Genomic DNA, 18,295 nt, shown 5'->3' on the forward strand with positions numbered 1-18,295 from the left:
TTGATCTTCATGCTTCCTCAATTGTCCCATTCTAACTGGTTCTCACAAATTATAGGAGTCCTTTTTAAATGTAAATCTCATTATATTTCATACTTGCTTAATATCTCTCAGTGGTTTCTCATTGTCCTCAGAATCCACGCTTCCTATTATAGACTTCAAGGTCCTGCATATGGTATGATGCCCAACCCTCCACATTCCTGTCCATCTCTATCACGTCACCTAAATCCACTTTGCCCCAGGCACTCACTATTCTCCAGCAGCTCTTGGCATCCTTCAGTTTCTAAGACATACTAAGCTTATACTCACCAGGGCCTTCACACCAACCACTCCCTGTGTCTGGAATGTTCTGCCTAGCTCTTTGGCTGTCTCCTTCTCATCCTTCAAGTCTCAGATTATACATTAGTTCTCTAAGAGGTCCTCCCTGATCAGCCAGTCTAAGGGTTTCTGCCTTTTACTCTCCTTCCCAGAACTCTGTTTCCTTCAAAGACTTTTCTCAATTTATAGTTACACATTTATTTGTATGTTTAACTGTTTGTCTCTCTTCCTCTGCTACTGTAAGCTCCGTGATAGGAGGAGCCAAGTCTGCTCAGCCTCCCAGTATAGACTCAGTGTTGGTCAAGGAAATTATTTTAGGGGCAGCGTATAGAATATTTGAGAGTAGGAATTGGCTAGAGGTGAAAAAGTTAGAGGTAAAAAAAAAAAAAAAAAAATGGATCCAAGAATTGCCTAGAGAAGAATGTCAAAATTAAAGTTAATTGATACTAGAAGAAAGTTCCAATTCTGGATCATCTCTGGGAAAATTGGACAGATTCAAATATGTAACCCAGAAGCATTCTAATATCTTTTATTTCTAAATAGGCCAACATTGGCCAAGGGACCCAATCATTCTTTTTATCACAATATTAATTTAATGTATGATTTGGTGATGAGTCTCAAGTTACACCTCCCCAACTACCCCTCTTGCTTTCTTATCAGTCCTTGATAACCTTTCCAGGAACTTCTGTCAGGCTGAGTGGAAACAAGATGGAATTCCCTGACCAAGCTCTGAGCACAATACCATATGGCAACCTGATAAGCCCACACCAGGCCTCCTGGGTGGCCTGTTCTCTTCTCTATAGTTCTCAAATGGCATATTCCCTTAACCGCAGTGGACCAGGGTTGTCAAGCCTCAGCTTTATCTGAAAACAGGTCTTAAATGGTGTGTAATATGGGAGAATGCTTGTAACATATTTACAAAAGTAGCTTTAAAACAGTTATTACATAATAATCCACTGTCAAACACAATAGTGCACAGTCGGTATTCAACAAATATGTGTTGAGTAAATTAATTTTTGCTAGAAAAGAGATTATATTTATTTTCCACACATAATATATATACATAAGAAAAAAAGACTAGAAAGTAATACACCAAAATGTTAACAAGTGCTATTTCTGGGGTATTGGGATTATAAGTACTTTTTGCGTGTGTGTTTTTCTGTATTTTCCAACATTGTGTAATTATATGATTATTTGGCAATCAGGAAAAAATATTATTTTTATAAACAAACCAATAAACTATCAAAGCTATTATGAGCTCTTCTAGGCTCCTAACAGCCTCAATTTTGGCAGTGACTCAGACTGTGGTGATTATATAAATATCAGTTTGATTGGGAAATGAAAGGGAAAGGGGGTGAACTTAGGTTCTCTAAAGGACCCAGTTGATCAAGCCATTACCAAGGTGACTCCCTTGCTCACTGACTCTAGGGAAGAAAGTTAAAGAGCAGAAAGCAAAACTTATCTAAGCAGGTACTAACTTCAGCTTGGGAGGAAGGTGGGAGCAGGGGTGTGAGAGGAAGGGATCTTCTCTATCTGATGATAATTCTGTTCCAGAGTTTGTTGTCAAGTCTTCAGATGTCAGATAGAGTGTGAACCAGAATTCAACTTGATGAAGGAACAATACAGACAATACAGACATGACAAGATATCATTTAACTGCAAAGGTTTCAGCCTCTTTTGTAGCTACCATAACACCTACATGCTTTGTACGTATGGCACTTTATACTGAAGGGATTTTACTTTTATTTCCAATCCTATCCTTCTCTCTTACATATTGATCCTCAAATCTAGAATTGTTCACCCACTCATAGTTATATGGGCAAGGTCAACAAAGTAGCTATATTAGATGCCATGGGATACACAGGGGCATTTATTTACAATGTCTTCTAAACAATAGAGAAACCACTGATAGTTTATAATGTATCTAGTTGATATATAACGTTTATTCTCACAACAAAATCTGATTCCCTCACTTCAGATGTCATCATTAAAATCTTTATTTAAAATAAAACCTCCTCAGGCCCACAAAGGAATGAAAAAGTTAACAAACTAATAGAATCAACTGCAATGATGTGAGATCATACTACCTTATGCCAGGTTTTGCATACAGACACATAGCAGACACCACATAGGTTTAAAGACGAAAATTAAACAAGAGCAAAGGATCTGGCAGTAGTAACTGAATGAGTGCAAAGACATCGCTGCATAATATCTTTAAGCATTAAGGTTGTGCAACAAACACAAAGAGAGCCCCAAACCTAGGTAAAAATACAAAAACTATCGTAATTATATCATTTCAAAACTATCTGAGACAGTTAAACAGTGGTATTTGTTTAAAAGGAATGAATAACCATTCAAGGAAAACAGCTGTTGCATTCTTTTAAACAGACATTAAACTATAGGGGAAAAAAATGTATACAAGAGTATCAGTTTATTCTCTTCCAGCTTGAGGCTGACAGAACCTACAGATAAAATGGTCCCCTGCCAACTCTCTTTTGGTAATTAAAGAATTCTTTATTTAGTTTGAATTATCAGCCAGACTTATAGCTAGCTGACTTTAGAAAACTGTATAGCCAAATCTCTGTCTACAGTTCCCCCTGCAGTTCATAAAGTTCTGTGTGCAAGTAAACACAGGGTGATAAAGACCCAATTTTAATTTCTTTATCAGTTATTAATTACTTCTAATTATTAATTATATATAATTTATATAATTTTTAAATAATTGTTTTATCTGTTATTAATTATAAACACTAAGTTACACTTTAATTCTGTGAATAGTTTATCACATTTAGCTAAATCAATAGGCCTCAGCCACGTGTATCACACTTACGTGAAATGCAGTCATATAGCTTTGGTCAGGAGAAATAGGCATTCTGAAGAAGCTGAGCAAGTCTGAGAGATACATCCAAATATGCAGAGTGGGATAATGCTGACCTGTGCACTAATTTTGTGATAGACACTTCAGTTAATATTCAGAGTGTAACATGACAATCATACACTCTAACTGCAGGAAAGCAAAAAGGAAGGAATGCCTCCAACTTGGGTCCATGCTCCCTACTTTCCTTAGAAAAGGAGGCTGTGTGTGGCTGCCCGGAGTAAATCCAGTCAGTTTACTAATCAAGGAAACACACTAGTTCTCCACAGGGCATGGGACTTCATCAGAGGCCTGGTTCTTCTTCTTCTTTTTTTTGAGGAAGATTGGCCCTGTGCTAACATCTGTTGCCAATCTTCCTCTTTTTCTTTTTTCTCCCCAAGCCCCAGTACATAAGTTGTATATCCTAGTTGTAGGTCCTTCCAGTTCCTCTATGTGGGACACCACCTCAGCATGGCTTGATGAGCAGTGAGTAGGTCCACACTCAGGATCTGAACTGGTGAACCCCGGGCCACCGAAGCGGAGTGAGCAAACTCCTTAACCACTACACCACCGGGCCAGCCCAGAGGCCTGGTTCTCTTGTGGAAAAAGGCCGAGGTCGAATTTTATATGAACTCACAGAATAGCAAGAACAAAGCAGGAGCAGCTGCCCTCATGGTAAATTCCAGCCCAAGGGTCCCAATTAGGCACCAGGAACCTCTCTGGAACAAAGATGCTGGTACTAATGCCAGTGTCTAATACATGCCACGGCACGACCTGAGTACAGGTCTTTAAGCCAAGGCAAGGGCTGAGCGGTAGATGGCTCATGACTGCTCCATTTGAAGTATATCTGGTGTACGAGTATGAATCCACCAATATTTTTTTTCCAGGTGGCTTCTCAGGTCTCCCAGCATCTTTACTGAAGAGATACTGTTTAATCTTTGATATTGATATAGAAATATAAAGTCAAATACATTCGTTTAATAGAGTTGAAGAGGGTCTAGAAACATACACATATGTGAAGATTTAGTACCAGATAAAGATGGCATTTCAAGTCAGTGTTGAATAGATGGATTGTTCAACTTTACTGAGGTATAACTGAAATATACTAAACTGCACATATTTAAAACACAAGTTGGTACGTTTTGACATATGTGTACACTCACAAAACTATCACCATAATGAAGATAATGAATATATACATCACCTCCAAAAGTTTCCCTGTGCCCCTTGGTAATCCCTCCTCCATGGCCTTCCCCATCCCATGCCACCCCCATCCCAGACAACAAATGATCTACTTTCTGCCACTACAGATTAACGAGCATTTTCTAGAATTTTATATAAATGGAATCACATAGATTGTACTCTTTGTTTGGCTTCTTTCTTTTAGCATAATTATTTTGAGATTCACCCAGGTTGCTGCATGTATTAATAGTTCATTCTTTTGTATTGCTGAGTAATATTCCACTGCATGCATATATCACAATTTATTTTTCCACTCACCTGTTGATGAACATTGGGTTACTTCCAGGTTTTGGTTATTACAAGTAAAGCTGTTATGAAGATGCATGTACAAGTCTTTGTATGAACATAAAGCATGGCAGTGTTAATATCAACGTAGAATTCAAAGCAAAATGCATTAACTAAGACAAGAGAGAGCTCTATACCAATACCTACCAAAAAGATCTTGGTCAAAAGCCTTTCGATAAGCCTTCACAGCAAATTTCCATTGTTGCCAAGGATCTATCCTGAACAAGACACCAGGCCCAGATGATTTTACAGGCAAGTGCTGCCAAGCTTTAAAGGAATGGATAGTTCCCATCATTTTCAAATGGTTCCATAGCATAGGGAAGAAAATAATAACCTTTCAAATTAATTTTATAAGGCTAGCACAGCTCTGATCCAAAAACCTGACAAAGTGGCAACCTTCCTCCCCCTAAAAACACAAAGAACCTACCCACCAAAATTTCCATAATAACAAGGCGAGTGGGATCCGGCAAACCTGTAGACCAATCCCCCTGTGAATACTAATAAAAACTGTTAAGTATATCAGTAAATTGAATTTGGCATAGGTTTTATTTCAGTAAAACAAAGGATGATATGAAGAAATCAACTGATACTCAATAATGGATTAAAAAGAGATGATTTTTAAAAAGGACTTTTTCAAAAATTATCATTCATCCCTGATTTAAATAAACAAACCTCTTTGTGAACTAAGAATAAAAGGATATTTCCTCAACCACATGCCAAATAGATTAGCTGGGACTTGGTTTCTTTGTATTATTTGGAGGCTTTTACAATGATTGTGTATTCTCAGAGAATAAAAATTCAGTTCCATTGTAAAATAAAAGGAGAAATAAAGACAATCACAGTGGGTATGAATTTAAGGTACCTTGACAGCTAGTGAAGGTGGCACTGGGATATTCAAATGGAGATGGAAGAACTATCATGCCATCGTATTAAAATTTTTCATAATTAACACACAGCAGTTCATGTACATAAACTCATTAATCTTCACACAGTATTTCTATTAAGGAAAAATAAATTCCAAATATCCGATTTATAGTGAAACTGAGACAGAAAATGGGATTCCATCAGTATGTCTTCTATCTCTGTACCAAATTTCACTCAGAAATTAGTCAAAAGGCTAAAAAAAATCCTATAGTATTTGTTTTCATTTAATTAACAACCTCTGTGAATTGACGGGAAAAAAGTGTGAAAGCAAAGGGGTAGACATAATCTATCTTGAAAAGACCAGAAGAAAGTGAAGAGGTAATAGTGTCATCTGGGGAATACCAGAAACATGAAAATGAGCAAGAAAATACATATGGCCTGGTTATAATATTCACCACGAGTGCCTTCCTCAACTCCTCAAGACTGATCCTATTGCAGATCTGTCCTATACCAGGTTCCTGAATCAACAGTGAATAAACTAAGGAATGAATGAATGGCCTCAGTACAAAAACCTCTTTGCCAGTTTAGAACACCTGTCTCCCAAGTTACCTGGTGGCCAATCAGACCCAAGATCTAGTCCCTCCAGAGATGATCCCTGGAAGACCACGATGACTATGAGTCATAGCTCATCCTTTCTCTCTCCAATGTTGGGCAACAAGGCTTCTGCTATGATCTCTTCCCAAAATCTCTCTAACAATAATACAGTCTTGCTATTCTAGCTTGCTTGTGCCAAGTTCTTCCTGGACTAGGTAACAACTGCCTATTATTCAAGTTTTTGGCTAGGGTTCTGCCATCAACAGATTCTCCCTTCAATCTCCACTAGATCATACTTCTGAGTGTGAAGTGTGGGGCTTTACAGTCCACAGGGAAGAAGCCAAGTCAAGTTTTTCACGTGAAAGCCATATCTCTAGCTACAAACCATGTACCTATACAGGCCTTAAAGATTACATGACATAAGGAGAGAAATGACTAGTTTAATAGCCCAATAAACCCTTTTATAAATACTACTCATTTTTTATTCCTTCCTGCTAAGTTCGTGATAAACATTTTTTTCTTTAATCTTTGATACTGTCCTAATACTTAGTTATTTGCAAGTCCTCATGTTTATGCCAGTAATTTAGAATGTACATACGGTATCCATTAAAAAATGAAGTTTTGCAGATACATCTGACATTTGGAGAACAGCAAAATGCAGTATTCTTAATGTTCACATTTTCTAGCGCAAAATTTTAACTTATAAAGTATACCAATGGTGGGAAAAAATGGTATTATGTATGTGGAATATATGTCTGTGGAATACTGAACTAATCCAGGTGGGATTCTCAAAAAATTACTAATGTACTAAAATTTAATCCACATGTCTAATGGTGAGAGATTGACTAGAGAAATTATGGTTTATCCAAACAACAGAATTTTATACAACCATTAAAAACCATGTTACAGGTGAATATTTAATTGATTCTGTAATTAACTACTAAAGAATACTTAATATGTTTAGGATCTAGTAGGTTAAAAAAACAACTTATAAAATACATAGAGTTTGATCTCAACTTATATGTGCCACATATCTATTCATATTACATCCATGTATGGGTATATTCTACAAAGAAAAACAAGAAGTGTCTTCAAAACGTTCATTATCTATCTCTGGGAGATAAGATTATATTTTTTTCTTCTTTTTTTGTGTTTTATTTTCCTCTTTTTCCCCCCTTATAAACATGGATTTTCTTTTTACTCATAAAAAAAATTACTTAAAATTTTTATAATTCAATTTTTTTTAAGACTCTCCCTCAATCAGACTCAAACCTTAAAATATGACGTTAATCTTGCCTGACAGGCATTATCTATTTGTTTCTACTAAGAAGTTGTCCTTCTCCAACTCTCAAACAAGTGCAATATTGTACTTCTGTGCATCTCATATTCTCCTCGGCCACTGGCAACTCTTGCTGCTATATCATCTTTTGTCAGCCCAGATATAATCCTCATGACCAGCTGATGTCAATAAACTTTTATCTCCTCTGTCCACCTCCCTCAAGTTCCTTATAGACTTGTAGATTCTGAAGCAACACCTCAGAATACCCATATAATTCAGAAGACCTAAGGAATTAATACTTTGCGTTTTAAGTCATAACAATAAAATTTACTCCCAATAATACTACCATATCCATGCAATGGAATATTACTGGGCAATAAAAAGGAATGAAATACTGATACGTGCTACATGGATGAACCTTGAAAACATTATGCTAAGTGAAAGAAGCCGGTCACAAAAGACCACATACTGCATGATTCCATTTATGTGAAATACCCAGAATCGGCAAATTTTATAGAGAGAAAGTAGGTCAGTGGTTGCTTAGGGCCAGGGAAGTAAGAGGGCGATAATGAGGACTGACTGCTAATGGGTACAGAGTTTCTTATAGGGGGTGCAAATATACTCTAAAATTAGACTATGGTGACTACATAGCCCTATGAATATTAAAAAATACATTGAGTTGTGTACTTTAAACTGGTGAATTGTAATGGTATATGATATATATATCAATAAAACTGTTTTTAAAAATATTACTGTAACTTGATTACAGCTACCATTGAACAGTCACTAAGTGCAAGAAACCTTAGAGACCCTATATTATCTGATTCTCATCAACTCTGTGAGGTCAATTTTTAATCTTATAGATGAGAATACAAGTTCAGTGAAATTAAAATATTTACACAAAGTTACAGGGCTAGTCAGGAATGGTGCCCACATATTTCACTCTAAAGAAATCTCTCTCTAAAGTGGATGTTTTCTAGACTATGCCATGCTTGCCATCAAATAGTTTACTGGAAACGATTATAATAAGAGTATCATTAACATACACACAGCCTTAAAAAAGCAGGCATTTTGTTTCTCTCAGTGGTGGGATTAAGTTTTTTTGAAGCATCACTGATAGGAAATAAGGCTTAAAATGTGAGCACCATTGTTATTTAATTCAAAATCCACATCTAGAAAACAAATACCTCTGGAAAACAATTAAAAGTAATTAAGGTCATATAATTTGTCCTTTCAGTTTATATCAGAGCTAGATTGTGAATGTCTTCAAGATACAGACATCATCCGATTTGTTATTTTTTAAGTCAATGCCTCTAGAAATTCCTTGTTCTTTATTCATATTAGATGAAATGCCAACAAAATGTAAATATACAGAAACTATCACCATGGCGTTAAACTACGGCCATTAGGCAAAAATATTCCTTTATTTAGATTTTATTACTTACATTTACTTTTTTATCCATAGATTTAGAGGACTTTACAAACACTAACTTATTAGTCATTCCAAAAACAGAGGTGGATTGAAAAGGTTATTGTAAGAGGAATAAATACAGATATAATACTAAAAGGAGGGCCGGCCCTGTGGCTTAGCGGTTAAGTGCATGCGCTCCGCTGCTGGCAGCCCGGGTTCGGATCCCGGGCGCACACCGACGCACCGCTTCTCCGGCCATGCTGAGGCCGTGTCCCACACACAGCAACCAGAATGATGTGCAGCTATGACATACAACTATCTACTGGGGCTTTGGGGACAAAAAAATAGATAAATAAAATTATAAAAAATAATAATATTAATACTAAAAGGACCATATTTTGTGATTTCTTCACCTATAATGCAATAGTCCTCTATTTAGTTGCCATATTAATCTATTTGCTGCTGTAACAAATTATCACAAACTCAGTGGCTTAAAACAACTCAAATTTATTATCTTACAGTTCTGTAGGTCAGAGGTTTGACATAAATCTCACTGGGCTAAATTTAAGGTCCCAGCAGGGCTGCATTCCTTTCTGTGGGAGCTGGGAGCCTTTTCCATTTTCTAGAGGCCACCTGCATTCCATGGCTCATGGTCCCTTTCTCCTTCAAAGCCAGTAAAAGTGGGTCAAGTTCTTCTTACATGGCATCACTCTGACCTCTTTTACTTCCCTCTTCCACTTTTAAGGACCCTTATAATTACACTGGGCCCATCCAGATAATCCAGGATAATCTCTCCATCTCAAGGTCCTTAACTTAAATTTAACTGCAAAGTCCTTTTGCCATGTAACATAACACACTCACAGGTTCTGGGAATTAAGACACTGACATCTTTGGGTGGCCATTATTCTGCCTACACAGTTGCCCTTGTCTTCAAAGAAATCAGGATGTACCCATAGAAAATTGAGCCCGCGTGTGTGTGTTGGGGGATGGTGGCAGAGCATACTAATGATTTAAATGGCAAATGTAGAATTGGGGATGAAAAATCGCTCCTTTCTGTTTTTGTCAGAATTTTACTGGCATTCTGTTTCGAAGATGAACCATAATTAGATACATGGGAATAACAGGAGAAATAGGCTGCCATTCAAAACCATGAGAGGAAACAGAACTATCTAAATGAATCTGTTCATTTTTTAATCTGAACAGAAACCAAAAAAGGCTTATTTTGTACTTTCCATCTTTCTACACATTGTTCTGCCTTGGCACTCAGGAACTACTATTCATACAGCAGCCACAGCCTGTATCACATAATCAGATGTTGTATTAATTCAAATTAGAGAAAAGGTAGCTGGGAAGACTATACTTGAGCATACTGACCATGAGTTTTTATGAACCTTTAAAATAAAATATCTGAAGGATCATTATATATGTGTATGTGGTTAAGAAATCAAACCTTTCCTTTTTGAAAAGCCCAAATTCAAAATGAAATGATATCATTACATTATAAGATGTTTTTTAATTCCCCAGAGCAATGTTCTATCCAATGTTTAACTTTTTCAGTTTAGCTTTATATCTTTTTTGACTCCAAGACAGAAGAGTGATACTTGATGTACTCAAGTTATAGCCAGCATTTACCAATTCTTTGATTCGACTTTTTAAAGTATTTATGCTTGAATCCAAAATCCGAGGATTTTCAATTATGTGTGAGATGGTAATTTTTTCTTCTATGAGGCAGTCTATTTTATCATTAAACTTTTTCTCTCCCAAGAAGATCACATCTGGATAGCTTAAGACAAACTTCTGTACCTCTTCTTCAGTACACCCAAGAGAAAACAGCTTCTCTTTGATATTTGTATAGTTCCTTTTGGCATAATAATTGGAAAGGTCTAGGATTTCAGCTCCTGGACCACATATCAGAACAAGCAGCTCCTCATTGTTCAAGCTGAACGTTGACTGTAAAAACTCAATGTTAGCTTTCACTCGTTTGGTGCTCTGACTTAAGATGAAGGGGTTTTTCAAAATTATCTTCCTGACAAAATCTGTGGGATCATTGTGACCCAAGGACAAACAGACTTCTTGCAACAGTTCAACCATCTGTTTATTCAGATCAAGACTATTGGAGAAGGTACGTGGGGCATTGGTCAGCAATCGACAAAGGCATTTATGGGTCAGTCCAACTGAGTAGAGGAACTTTATATTATTCTCTAAGTTTAGGTTGTTATTGGACCGAAAAAAGGATTCAGGAGAACGTTCCAAAATATTCATAATTTCAAGGTCTGATGTCATAATTTTTCTCCACAGATCCCACCGTTTTGAGAGACTTTCAGGTGTGCGTGTTATAGCTCGTGGATATCTTGATATGATGCTAGCAATCACTTCTTCTTTAGCGCCTTTGGACAGAAGGAACATCTTCAAGTCCCGCTCGTTAGTACCTACCCTATTGAAAACTCCAGGCTGTCGTTTCTTCGCCATGTCAACATCTACTCCCATAGTAAGTAAGTTATTCAGTAGTTTTTCATTCTCCAAAGGCTCAGTGTCTGTATTATCATACTTCACACGAAAAAGCCTAAATGAAACTGACTTAAAGAGCATTTCTGCTGAAAATCGGATCATCCAACATCTTGAACCAAAGAGAAAGTTACTTCTCATACACAAGAGGTTTCTTGGTGCCATAATGGTCAGGTAGCCCAAACCTTTTGGAATGCTGTGTAAAATAACATATATAATATTATACAAATGCATGTGTTAAACAGCTAAATGATCCTATAAGCATCATGGTCATTTCTATAAGAGAATACCTATAGCTTTAGCTCTCCTGGTGCTGTGGTAACAATTTCAGTCACCTCACTCCGACTCCCTAGCACTCCCACTCCCTAGCACACCCACTCCCTAGTTCACTGCTTTTGATTACCCATGTCCTGGGGCTGCTTCCATTCTTAACAAAAAGAAAGGCAGAATAGCATCATCACTGCCCCAGAATTCTTCCTGTGTTCATCTTGCTCTTTTTATTTGGCCTTGCCTACCTTGGCTACCTAAAACCAGTTGCCCCCTCCATCTCTGCTTTATCCTTCGGGTTTCCAAGCCTTTGGCTTACTCCCACTAACTGATGCTTTCAATTCTGCCTTGTCTTCCAACTTCCTAGATTTTTGGCCTTGCCCGTGCCCATAAATACTAGAATTCTTTGCCTCTGTTCTCACGTCCTGGCTATCAAACTCTAAATCTAGCCCTGAAAACCAACACTTCAGATTACCTAATTTCTACCTTAACTACCGTTTTCTAGATTCATGGTACTCTTTAAACCCACGCTATCATTAGAGCCTTAATTCTTAGCTTATTCAGACCTCTGGTCAACAGTTCCTGATCCCAATCTCCATCTCACTCAGTTTACCCTATTGGCCCCTTGGTTGTAACTCAACAAGTCCAAACCAATTTTCAACTTCAAAATTATCTAGTTGGGATATTTAATCCACATAGTCCACCACATGTGGAACTGTGCTGTGAGATGGCACATAAACATTAAAAAGTTACTTTTACCATTCTCCTCCACCTCACCTCCATATTACAAAAGATTAATGCAGAGTTCTCTTCATCTGTTTCACAACACATATAACTTCAAGCAAGTGACTAAAACCTCTATAACTCATTTTCTTGATCATTTAGAAATGGGGCATGAAATGTTTGAGCTTATATATGATAATAATCATAGGTCGCAACTAAAATGAGCATCTCCATTTACAGGAAATATTTTATGAGGAAAGCAACAGAAAAGTATTCTTCTGTTATTCAATTTGTCAGATGATTTATGTTCCTAAACTACCTGTGGTCTTAGTCATACAAAAACATGTATACATATTTTTTTGAACCATAGTTTATCCTTTCAGACTGTATACATGTGACAATTTAGTTTTTGATTTCTAATTACTTACAATGGGCTCTTATCACTTAAAGGAGGCATTTCCCTTTTCCTCTCTCCTAATTAAGCATAAAATAGAAAATATAGATGGTTCCAACTCACCACTAATATCTCTGGGCTTGAGATACTGCTTTCAAGATCAATATTAAAGAAAGCCTCTCTGTGTCTATCCTTTTAATTACTCCAATTTACCAAGAACTTGGATTATGCCTACAGGCTGGGAACATTCCTGTAGCTCAGATAATCTACAGACCCTCAAAGAACTGAAAAAAATATTACAAAACTATAGAATCAAATAACCTTTCAAACAAAAATGCAGGACACTCACAAAATAAACATCAAACAACAACAACAAAAAAACATTTTAGATTGCCCTATGCTTTGAGTTCACTATTCTTCACTTCTCCATAATACCACATACTACTCTTCCAAAAATGCATGAATTTAGAAACTTAAAAATAAGATCCTCCTTCTAACTAAAGAATGAAGGCTCTACCTTGCACAGCTCAACAATCTGTTCTCTCTTCCAGATGCTCAAGGGTGACCTCTACTGGATAACAGGACAGAACACTGACAGTTGTGGACGAGACCAGCGCTTTAGAAAGAGGGGTACAAGAAAATCCAATGGGATGTAGGAAGAAAACAATAAAACTCCAATTTATATTTGTTTTGGCCTTTTACAATTTCCGCTTTTTATGTGTTTTATAATGTATACAATAGAATAGTACTATAAAACATGTATATAACTAATCAGTAAATAAATATACATATATTGGAGGTACATGTATAAACCTTTTTTATTGAGATTGTACACAATCAAAAAAGTCTGAAGACTACTACTCGAGACAATACACTCTCTTGAGATTGTTAGCACCATAAGAAATAGAGCTGAACAAGCCACAGAAAGTTCAAAAGAAATTTTGATGACAGACTAAAAGTAAGTGAAAATATGTGCCAATTTTCTTAATAAAAGAAGAATAAATCTATTCAAGTTTCTCTTGATCTGTCATAGGTGGATTTTATGTCTTTGTGTGTAGTTCACTCTCCACGGAATTATCTTTCACGTAAATTAACATGTCCAAAACCGAACTGATCATCTCTCCCAGCCCCCAAACTAGCCCTCCTCTGATAAATGAAATCACTCTCACTATCTTAATAGTCACTCATGATAAAAATCTAAAAGTGGGCTTTGCTTTCTTCCTCTTCCTCAATAATCATGTAGATTCAGCTTCTTCAGTATCTGTGAAACCCAATCTCTCTACTCTTTGTTATTCTCTCTTACCCAGACTATAACAGCCCCCTAACTTGCTTCTCTAACATCAGTCATTCAAAATTGCCAACATAGGGGCCGGCCCCGTGGCTTAGCGGTTAAGTGCACGCGCTCCGCTGCTGGCGGCCCGGGTTCCGATCCCGGGATCGCACCGACGCGCCGCTTCTCCGGCCACGCTGAGGCCGCGTCCCACATACAGCAACTAGAAGGATGTGCAGCTATGACAGACAACTATCTACTGGGGCGTTGGGGGAAAAATAAATAAATAAAATCTTTAAAAAAAAAAAAAAATTGCCAACATAGTATACTTGTAAAACAAAGATGTGATTATGTCCCTTATTTCCTGATTAAAGACCTCTATAGCTCTCCCTTAGCAAAATCTTCAGACTGACCTTCAAAGTTCTCACCACGCAGTTCCAACTACCTTTTTAGCTGTCTCTTCTATTCTACAACCTCACAACCAGGCACCATTGCTTCTCTAACCTCTGGTCCTAAACATCCTTGTCCATTCTTGTCTCCCTGCCTTTGTATAAGCTGTTCTGTCTTTTGGAAAGGCCCATTCTCCTGATACCTATCCATAGTACAAGGTCTCATTCAAATACTATCTTCTCACAAATCTTTAACTTAACAAATACTTACTATTGAGAATCATTTGTTTAATAATAATTTATTACTAAGGAATCTAAAACTAAGCATTCTATTTATATAGGAAAAAAGAGCCAAACTGGACTTAGAATTGGCAACTAAAATTTGGTTGTGATTACAATACAATAAATGCAATAAATTGACCCAAAAAATCATATGAGCAGTCTCAGCTAAGCCTAAAAACAATGGTAACTAATATCAACTGTTGGTGAGCATATGAGGAAGTGGGGGAAATTCTCAATCACCACTGTTGGAAGGGAACTTGGCACCATCAACCATATCCTTTAACCCAGCATTTCCACTTCTTAGAGATTATCCAAAGGAAATAAAAGAACAAGAATACACATTTGTTATGAAAAAGAATGTCCATCACAACATTATTTGCTATACCAAAAAAGATGAAACCCAAATGGCCACCAATAGTAGAATGATTCATAAATTGTGGTACATCTATGCAATATACTATACAGCCTGATTTTTAAAAAAGAGGCAGGTGCCAGCCCTGATGGCTTAGTGGTTAAGTTCAGTATGCTCCAGTTCGGCGGCCAGGGTTTGGTTCCCAGGTGCAGACCTACACCACTCATCTGGCAGTGGCCATGATGTGGTGGTGGCTCACATACAAAAAGAGCAAGATTGGCAACAGATGTTAGCTCGGGGCGACTATTCCTCAGAAAAAAAGAAAAAAAAAAAAAGGAGGCAGATCTAACACAATAGAAAGATATCAAAGATATTCTAAGTAGCAAACTGCATAATATGGATAATACCACTTATATAAAAAGGGGAGGAGGGCATTAATATATACAGAGAGGTAAAAAATGGAATAACAGTTATCTCTGAGATTAATGGGGGCTATGTACTATTTCTGAAATATTGTGATATTCTTTAATGAATATGTTATTTTGCAATCAGACAAGAAACTAAAAAATTAAACTGGCCAAAGAGTGCAAAAAAGTAATGGAAAATGTTACCTTTTCAATTTTTCAGTTTTCAACACAAAAAAAGCTGAACCTGAAAAATATCAATGATATTTCACTCTTTTAGCACCCAATCTCCATTCAAGACACCCCTATAACATATAGCAAAGTGAATAAATATTTAAACAGGCTAATACAAGAAGTACCAACTGCCTCAATCTGAAAATTTTATAAATAATAATTCCTAATTTATTTCAACGTCTCTCAAATTGACCTTTTTAACCACACCAAACCATTATTCCAAGGGCTAAAGTCCAAAATTAACAAATACACTGAAAATCTCTGTACTTTTAACATGTGAGGTATAAAGAATAAAAGAGGATTTGCGTACCCTCTGCTCCACAATTTCCCTGATAAAGGAGCTTTTAATGGAAATGGCTCATCACTGACCCTAGGGTACTACATTCCACTTGGTCTTCTTTTGACAAAAGCTAAGTCTGGAGATCTTTACAGCAATGCATTTCTCACCTCATTTGTCTTAAGAAAAGAGGACTTTGCATTTCTCCAGAAAAACTGGAAAATAGCTGTCCCTGAAAATGGCAAATAAAAGCGGGGGGACAAAATATTGTCAGGACTTCGTAATACAAAATAAAGACACTGATCCCAGCTAAAACTGCATAATGCTCTTGTTAGATGCATGACTTCTTGCATAGGAAGCATCTCTCTCAGAGATACTGAGAAGACAACCGCAGGTACACGCCTGAGTATGACGGGAAAAGGCCGCCGAATCACGAATATGATTTGTAAATCCAAAAGCAAGCGCTCCACATACACTGTCTCACTTAAACCCCACAACTTAAAAGGTAGGCATTATCTCTAAAATTACAAAATCGGAAAAAGTGCCGAGCTACCTCACTAGTTTGTCTTAGCTAGCTGAAGCATAAGGTTCGAACCCAGGTGAGTCTTTCTTAACTCAAAACCTGGGTAATTCCACGGGTTCCGTTCCAGGGGTTCTTCTCGTCCCTCTTCCTCTCCCAAGGACAACGCTGGAAGGGGCTGCGCGGGAATGACACTCCGCTATACCAGACCTGCTTCTAAAAAGAAAAAGCACAACACGGCAAGCCACGCACCTCACACTGGCGTGCACCTGACCGCTGTACACGGCTTTACATGCGCCTCTAGGGCCCGCAGCGGAACCGAGGAGCGGAAGTGGACAAGACTAACTTCCGGCCACGGTCCGCGCGCGCAGAGGTGACGTCGGCCGCCTTGCGCCCCCAGGCGGCCGCTCGGCTGTCCTCCGTAGCCCGACGCGAAGGGCCCGGCAGGGGGCGGCAGGAGACCGCGGCGGGCGCTCGGCACTGGCCGTCTGCGGCGGGTCTTGGAGGGTGGGGCGGGGCCCGATGCCGATGAACACCTCGGCATTTGTTGCAGGAAAACGCGTGCTATCCGAAGCTCCTAACCGGTCCCAGATTCTCTTTCTTTCCTGAATTACCTTGGAAATCCTGGAGTGTGGCTGCTAGTCGGAGTGCAGCGTCAGCTTTCAGGCTGGGTTGATCCTGAATTCTACTGCCAGGAAGAATTTCTTGCATTACCTTCCTCTATGTAGGAACATAATAGAATTTTTTTCATCCCATTTCTGCACCAATGAACTGATTAATGTTTTATCCTCACTCTGTCCTTTAGATTCCTCTTAGCTGGTTTATTGTTGTCATTTTGTTTTGAATTAACTTTCTGTTTTGTTGGTTTATTAGGATAAAGATTTGCCTTTGGGACTTTAAATTACTAATAATCAGTCTGTCTGGTAAGTGAAACTGCTTACTGCAGTTCCTCCAGGTAAAAAATAGTCCTGAAAAATTAGAAATGGTCTCTTTATGTGAATTTCTAAAATCTATTTCTGCATGGAAGGAGCTCATAAATATATAAATTTGCATACATAAATATATAAGCATTGTATCTGTAAACTGCTTTATAATCAGAATGTAAAACAATAAAATCTTTTTTGGGAATCATTAAACTCTTGGAGTAGGAGCCGGCAAAAGAATGCGTGTCTTATATCCCCTTGACCAGTAAATCTTCTATGATTTATACCCCTGCTTTGTTGTACTGACATAGATTATCAAAGGTTATTCCAGACTTAGGTGACATCACCTAAGTTTGTTTTTAGTGATATCGTGTAGGTAAAGAAGATTGGTTCTTTTGAAAATAAGTTCCATATTTTCTATCCAAAATTTTCGGATTACAAATATATTTTAAATGCATATTATGAAACACTGAAAAGAATAACAAAAGTATAATAATGGTTGGGTTAGGATGGTGTGTTATCAGTTTTTTTCTTTCTCCTATTTCTGCAAAGAGATTTAATCTTTAATGATTTGCAAAATGTTGTCATTACCTCCAATAAGAGCAGTGACTACTCTTTATATTGGTGGTGTGTTATAGTGGTACCTGTACGTACCTTGCCTGTATTTCAGTCATTGATTCAGTGAACATTTATTAAGCGCCTGCACATTCCAGGCCCTGTCTTCAGGGTGGGGGGATATAGTGGAAAACCAGACAGATCTCCTGCGCTCCCGGACCTTATTTCCAGTGGTAGGTCTCACTCTCAGCCTGAGGTTCTGCTCCTCTAGATGCTTCCCCCTCGTCTCCCCTCCCCAAGACCATAGTTGACCCACACCCTACTAAATTGATGTAATTAAGAGGAAAAAAGTGTGG

At 37.7% G+C, this 18,295-nt stretch overlaps 1 protein-coding gene across 7 annotated transcripts; it reads right to left on the minus strand.

Moving 5' to 3' along the window:
• Window positions 1-9,914: 9,914 nt before the first annotated feature.
• On the minus strand, window positions 9,915-16,762 carry MTERF1 (mitochondrial transcription termination factor 1). 7 transcript variants are annotated; one of them, XM_058525303.1, is made up of 5 exons: window positions 16,495-16,705; window positions 16,112-16,173; window positions 15,638-15,677; window positions 13,251-13,349; window positions 9,915-11,545 (listed from the first exon to the last, which is right to left on the minus strand). In XM_058525303.1, the coding sequence occupies exon 5, from the start codon at window positions 11,512-11,514 to the stop codon at window positions 10,378-10,380; it is 1,137 nt and encodes a 378-aa protein (XP_058381286.1). In that variant the 5' UTR covers window positions 11,515-11,545; window positions 13,251-13,349; window positions 15,638-15,677; window positions 16,112-16,173; window positions 16,495-16,705; the 3' UTR covers window positions 9,915-10,377. The 7 variants fall into 7 exon arrangements, with proteins under 7 accessions (XP_058381286.1, XP_058381259.1, XP_058381278.1 ...); XM_058525276.1 differs by lacking the exon at window positions 13,251-13,349; XM_058525295.1 differs by lacking the exons at window positions 13,251-13,349; window positions 16,112-16,173; window positions 16,495-16,705 and adding an exon at window positions 16,714-16,762.
• Between the last annotated feature and the right edge of the window lie 1,533 nt (window positions 16,763-18,295).

This window comes from Diceros bicornis, chromosome 3 (assembly GCF_020826845.1).
Source record: "Diceros bicornis minor isolate mBicDic1 chromosome 3, mDicBic1.mat.cur, whole genome shotgun sequence".
Lineage (NCBI taxonomy): Eukaryota > Metazoa > Chordata > Mammalia > Perissodactyla > Rhinocerotidae > Diceros > Diceros bicornis.